This window comes from Astatotilapia calliptera, chromosome 20 (assembly GCF_900246225.1).
Source record: "Astatotilapia calliptera chromosome 20, fAstCal1.2, whole genome shotgun sequence".
NCBI lineage: Eukaryota > Metazoa > Chordata > Actinopteri > Cichliformes > Cichlidae > Astatotilapia > Astatotilapia calliptera.
Genome location: NC_039321.1, coordinates 4,765,141 through 4,771,436, shown reverse-complemented (window position 1 = coordinate 4,771,436; position 6,296 = coordinate 4,765,141). Strand labels below are relative to the sequence as shown.

General features: G+C 39.6%; 1 protein-coding gene across 3 annotated transcripts; it reads left to right on the top strand.

Annotated features, from left to right (window-relative positions):
* Positions 1-1,179: 1,179 nt before the first annotated feature.
* Positions 1,180-5,306, top strand: LOC113014002 (uncharacterized). 3 transcript variants are annotated; one of them, XM_026155283.1, is made up of 7 exons: positions 1,180-1,507; positions 2,228-2,563; positions 2,839-2,922; positions 3,481-3,582; positions 3,903-3,940; positions 4,023-4,160; positions 4,609-5,306. In XM_026155283.1, the coding sequence occupies exons 1-7, from the start codon at positions 1,468-1,470 to the stop codon at positions 4,795-4,797; spliced, it is 927 nt and encodes a 308-aa protein (XP_026011068.1). In that variant the 5' UTR covers positions 1,180-1,467; the 3' UTR covers positions 4,798-5,306. The 3 variants fall into 3 exon arrangements, with proteins under 3 accessions (XP_026011068.1, XP_026011067.1, XP_026011069.1); XM_026155282.1 differs by having other exon boundaries at positions 2,782-2,922; XM_026155284.1 differs by lacking the exon at positions 3,481-3,582 and having other exon boundaries at positions 2,782-2,922.
* Positions 5,307-6,296: the final 990 nt, after the last annotated feature.

Genomic DNA, 6,296 nt, shown 5'->3' with positions numbered 1-6,296 from the left:
CTGGAGGGTGTGGGGAGTCACCCAGTCACTCAGCTGTGCCAGAGTGACCGAGCCACAGGTCGAGAGGCTGAGGGCACCCCACCCCCGAAGGAGCCCGAGCGAGCCCCAGGCTCCAGGCCCTGATAAGAAGCCACCAAGGAGTGAGCCGGTGCGTACCTGGATGCCCATCCCCGAACACAAAGAACCACCAATGCACCGATGTCTGAGGGCGTCTGCCAATGGCAGGGGGAGTGGTGGGGGAGATGTCCCCAGAGAGGTGGCGTCTGATACCCGACCTGACATATAGACACAAACATACAGGCACACACAGATACTGACATCTATTCCCACCCTCATGCTCTCATATGCAGTTACTCAGCACTCACCCAACATGGAGACAGACATAAATAGACACTGTACACACAATCGCACTCCCCACGCGTACTCTAAGCCCCAGGTCTACTTACCCTTGCTCCTGGAGGGGGAAACTGCACCCAGACCCAGGTGGTGTTACCCTTTTCCCTGGGGTGGAGAGAAGCAGACCGCCCGACTCTGCAGCAGCAGGGAGGCCCCACATTCCAGACCCCAATCGGACGGCCAACTCCTCCTCCCAGCCCCCCCGCCCAACAGGCAACAGAAAACGGGGGTGTGAAGACGCCATACCTCCCTCCACCCGCTCACATGTAGTGTTGATGCATGTGTGTTCTAAGGTGATTTAAAACCCAGGGGGCATGGACCTACCTGCCAGAGAGCAGCAGGTAAGCGCATAGCCCCTCCTGATAGTAATTTGCTTGCACTATTCATTGGTTCCGGGATTCTTGAGCCTCGCATGTCCCACAGGGACACAAGTGGACAGGTGGACAGGTCACTAGACTGTCTCACGTGAAAGTCTTCTGACTATAATAAAAGTCTTACGAGTCCCACAAAGAGAGGAACATCTGATCACCCTAACTGTGAAGCAAAGCCAAGCATTCACTTGATAGACAGTCTTTCTTTTCTTTTCTTTTCTTTTCTTTTCTTTTCTGTGTATGACGTCAGTTAGAGGGGATATTTTAGATGTTGCAATCTTTGACACACAGCTCAGGAAGCTCCACCCACCTGCCGTTACAAACTCATGTTTACAAGCCAATCAGGAGAAAGCTGACTTAAATGAAGGCTGGTCTTAACGGAGGGGTGAGCTGAAAGAGGATGGAGGAGGAACTGAGGGAAGCAGTAGTACACTGTCAGACAATTATTTAAAAGAAATTTTCATTGAAGTCCATACAGTCTGTTTTGGTAGAGACAAAAAAAGAACTCTGAAAACCAAAAGAGTAACGTTTTGGAGGATAATTTAAATGGAAACAGACACTTATCATGTCTCTGTGGAAAAACTGCAGACAGGAGGAGTGTTTATTTTAAGGAAGGGGCACATTAATAAGAGAAGTGACAAGTTCCTAGCTTGTAAATAGAGAAGGGAGAGAATCAGCTTGAACTCTTCGGAGCATCAGTATGAAAGTTTGTCACATTTTGTTCTACGTCATCTTCCTCAGTAAGTAAATTTTCTTCTTCTTCATATTTAATTTTCTCTCCTCTCGGTGTTTATTTGGTTGCTTTCTTATAAGAAAGTTGACCTCTAGGTTTTGTTCCCTGTTGAACCGTTTTAACCACAAACTGTTTCTGTCTTTCTCTGTTCCTGTGGTTACACATAGTGTAAGATCACTCAAATTTTGTTTCGTCCCACTGCCTTGCCCAGAAATGTTTTATCTCAGTTTGTTTCCAGTCAAATGTTTTTTCTATAATGTCTAAAAAAATTAACTTAAGGTTGCCTTTTCTCACGCAGACAGTTAAAATGCAGACTGTAGTCTTATACTAATATATCTGTATGGAAGTAAATAGTGCTGCTTCCTTCTTTCTGAATTATTCAGAGCTTGTAATGCAACAATCATTTTTCCATGACGTTTTTATTAAGCTAGTTAAGAACAACAGGGCAACACTTACGCAGCATCGTCAAATTGCCATAAACTCATAAACAAATGAAAGGTTGGTTTTCAAGAGATTAATTCTGAGTCTTTTTCAGCAGATGGTCTGTGTAAGTCTGTACAAAGTCTAATGACAAGTAAAAATGTAATTTAACTGATGTACTTTTAAATGTTGCACTATAATAAAGTGTATAAGTATCTGTTTCCAGTTTTATTTATTTAAAATACTTTATCATTGGACTGCAGTGTTTTACATGATGGTAAGAATTGATTCTTCCTGTTTTCCACAGACCTGCAGGATGGAAACACTGGACTTGCCAATGCTGAAACTCTCGTCTATGAAGGAGTGGAAGGAGGAAACATCACAGTCGAATGCAAATTTTATATCCTTGGAAGAAAGACATTGTTCTGCAAAGACAAATGTGAAACTGGAAACATTCTCATTGAAACAGCTGATTACACAGCCCAGAGAGGCAGATACAGCATCAAATATGAAAAAAAAATTTTCTCAAAGGATATTGTGCATGCCAGCATCACACAGCTGAACAAGTCGGATTCAGGACGGTACAGCTGCACACTGGACACGAGTTTTCAACCATGTGATTTCCAGCTTGTCATCACAGGAGGTGAGTAAAAAAAATATTATTCATGTCCCTGAAGATGTGAAAGTCTCAATGATCACAGTTCCATATCTTTCAAATAACCTACATGTGTCATATTTACACTACACGTTTAGTTTCATGAGTTGTGCTGTAAAGACACATTAACACCTATTACTCACATGCAGACAGAAAAGCTGCTTCAAGCAGGATTTTTATTATTCTGATTGTTTCTTTGCTCACAGCTTCAGACACTCCAACACCTCATGAGCCTTTATCAACATCAACATTTCTCTTATCAGCTTCCACAACAACAACAACACACTTCAGTTCAGGAAGCTTCACACCTTCATCAACCTCTCCTGAAACACCATCATCAGGCTCAGGTATCATATATGCACGTGTGAATGTGTGAGTGTGAATCAGTCTCGTGTTTATCAAACAACCTCCATCCATGTCCATTAATGACACATCAGCAGGAGTGGAAGAAGCACTTTGATTTATTCCTGAAGTATAATTAGAAACAGTTGCGGTGAAGAAATACACAACTCTGTTAGAAGTAAAAGAAAAAAAAGTATTCACATTAAAATAGAATTAAAGTACAAAAAGTAAAGTACAAGAGTCATTTTATTTTAAGCTAAACTTCAAAGTTATCAAATAAAAGTAGTGCAGTATGGCACAACATCTGAATGAAGAACTCAAGAAGTTTAAACCACCGGGCATTAAAAGCTGAGTGAGAACATGCCTGACTTCATTAGAGTTTCACTACATGAGTTCTTAGTGGCAGACAAAGATGTTGTTGGTCCATCACTCAGCAGTTTCTCAGATTTCTTTCCATGAATTTATACAAGTATCAGTGTAACAGTTTGTGTGTCTTTAGTTGCATCAGTTAACCTTTATTGATTAAGAGAGTAACACTAAAACTCTGTCCTGCTGAGGTGCAGATAAGATGCTTTACATGATTCTGACTCTGGTTCTTGTGATCATCGTCTTATCAGCAACTTTGCTGATTTTCTACAAGAACAGGAAGGCCATTAAACCCAAAGGTGAGCCTACAATAAACACACAGCAGTGTTTCATCTTTACAGCGCACATCACACATTAATTTCCTGGAGATTAACCCGACATTACAGTTAATCTAAACTTATGCTGCAGACCTAGTCATCAGGTATGAACTTAACACCCACTGATCTCTGCTGCTGACAGAATAAAAAAACTGACTCATGTACATTTTGTTTAAATTCTATTGTGTCTTAACGAAAAAGCTGAGATATCTTACAAAGTCAGTAGTTTTCCAGCCTGGCTTTAAACAGGTCAGACTATCAATTATGTTAAATGATGTTTGTTTTATGAACTGCATTTTCAGGACCTCCTGTGGAAACAGAGTATGCCAACATTACACGGGTGAGTTTTAGGAACTGTGAGACACCTGAGTTTCATTATCGCTTTATTTGTATCCACCATCTGGTTTATTCTCCTTCTCCAGGCCAAGCAAGAAATAAGAGAGGGGGCCCCACAGAGGAAGGTGGAAGTGTCTTCAATTTACACCACTGCAAAAGGCCCCCAACCAGATGGAGCTGAAAACATCGACCTCTACAACCTCACCACCTGTTCTCAGAACAAAGTAGATACAACTCGTTTCTTATTTTAAACTCTGATGTCCAAATCCAGGACAAACCAGTCTGAGTAATGAAGTAATTCATCAGTAGTCATGGATGGATATTATACTATTATTATGCCCTGTGGATATACTGTTGCATTTCTTTCTGCCAGCTAATAGCAATGACTAGAAATGGCCAAATTCAATGCACAGGATTTGGGTCCAGTTTATTAGGTACAAACACTTTCGTTTTATTCACGAGACATTTGTTTACTTTTTGTTTAGATATAACTTAAAGAGCAATTCAGAAAACATGGCTGAGGGTTATGTTTTTAAAGATTTCACACTCAAAATGTGGGTACAACTTATGTGTACAAGAAAGAATGATGTCTCAGGCTGTAGCTCCATAAACCATTATTTAATTACAAACACGTTTTTAAGGGTCTGAAGGTTGATCTCACTTTTCTTTCAGGCTGAAGACGACATGAATAAAGTTAATTATGCTGAAGTGGATTTTTCCAACATTCCTGCCACCAACAACACATCCTGTAGTAAAACGGATGAAGTCGTCTATTCCACACCTCTGGTACATACCAGCCCTTCCAACCTCACCACAGATGCTTCACCTCCTCTGTACTCTGCAGTTAAGAAACAGTATTAATGCTGTTGATGGCACTTTACCTCTCACAAAGATCAACAAGTGATTATAATTCAGACAAAACTGAATGTTCTTTTCTGTTTATTGCAAATATTAATGTGCTTTCAATCAGTTAATCTCAGGTTAAAAATGTTTCTTTATGGTAGTTGATAGTTTAGTTTAACTTAACAGAAAACTAATCCTGTTATTCCCATTAATATTTCCATAGAAACTCTGTAGGACAGATTTAATGAAACAGTTGCATAAAGCTCTGCAAACTGACCTGTGAGTAGTACATTGCATTTAGCTGTTGGATTTCCAGATAGTAATCCTATAACCAAGCCTGTGTCTGTAATCATGCAGCATTATTAGAGATCCCTAATTGTATTTTTTACTGTGGCTAACAGTCTGGATAGAGGTTTACCTCAAGACCATTCTGTCTCAACTCATGCTCCATAACTTTGGCTAACGGTGTGCATGGTTAATCATTTTAAAAGCATTTATTTTAATCAAATAGTAGTTTGTTTGTTTTTTACCAGACCTAAAAAAACTGATACTAAAAAGAAACAAATTAAGGAAGCTGCAAAACAAAACAAAAGCAAAGAAATTGTTATTATATTATGTTATTATTCCAGTTTACTCTCACCAAAGCCATCCTGGTCCTAAACAACTTTTACCTGTGTATAAAATCACAGCAGAAATAAACTGTGACCTGCTACAAGCAGGTGGTTGACAAGCTGTCATGGTGGCTACATCCATCTTTCATATACATTCTCTAACCTCCAAGGACCTGACATCCACATATGTGGAAAATACATTTTGGGTTGTCGACACCAAAATACCCAATTTTGCTCTACAAGGGCCAGAGATCCACTTACGAGGACATTATACTGCCGCTGTTCTATCGAAATTTAAAACAAATGTCCTCTTATGTGGATCTCATTATTCTCAGAAACAAAAATCAGGTAGAAAAAAAATAATCAGGTAATTCTTTGATTTTCCATTCATCAGGTCCCAATCAGTCTAAATAAGGCTCACATATCATTCACTCATACTAAGAGTAACTAAATACGTATTACTATATAATCTTAATAATATTACATTATTATTTTTCTGAGATATTGCATTTGCACATACGTTTTCTTATTTAAAATTGGTTTTATATTTATGTTTTAATATGTGGGGATAGGTTAATTGGATAATCCAAATTGCCACTAGGTGTGAATGTGCGAGGGAAAGTGAGTGCGAATGGTTGTCTGCCCCTGTGTGACTGGCGACCTGTCCAGGGTGTACCCCTCCTCTCGCCCTATGACAGCAGGGATAGGCTCCAGCACCCCCCGCGACCCTGACAAGGATAAGCGGAAGCGAATTGATGGATGGATGGATGGATGGATTTATGTTTTATTGAACAATGTTAATGTATTTTTTACAGTGTTGCTGTAAAATAATATTTCACTGGAAGGATTATACTATTTAAATAAATAAAATGTAAGAATATTTTGATGTGTTTCAAGGAAATGAAC

What these genes read in the sequence shown, in the direction of transcription:
- LOC113014002 (XM_026155282.1), top strand. Translation starts at nt 1,468, where the DNA reads ATGAAAGTTTGTCACATTTTGTTCTACGTCATCTTCCTCA. An exon ending in GTTCTACGTCATCTTCCTCA is followed by an intron (nt 1,508 to 2,227) that starts GTAAGTAAATTT and finishes TGTTTTCCACAG; the next exon opens with ACCTGCAGGATGGAAACACT. An exon ending in CCACCTGTTCTCAGAACAAA is followed by an intron (nt 4,161 to 4,608) that starts GTAGATACAACT and finishes CTTTTCTTTCAG; the next exon opens with GCTGAAGACGACATGAATAA.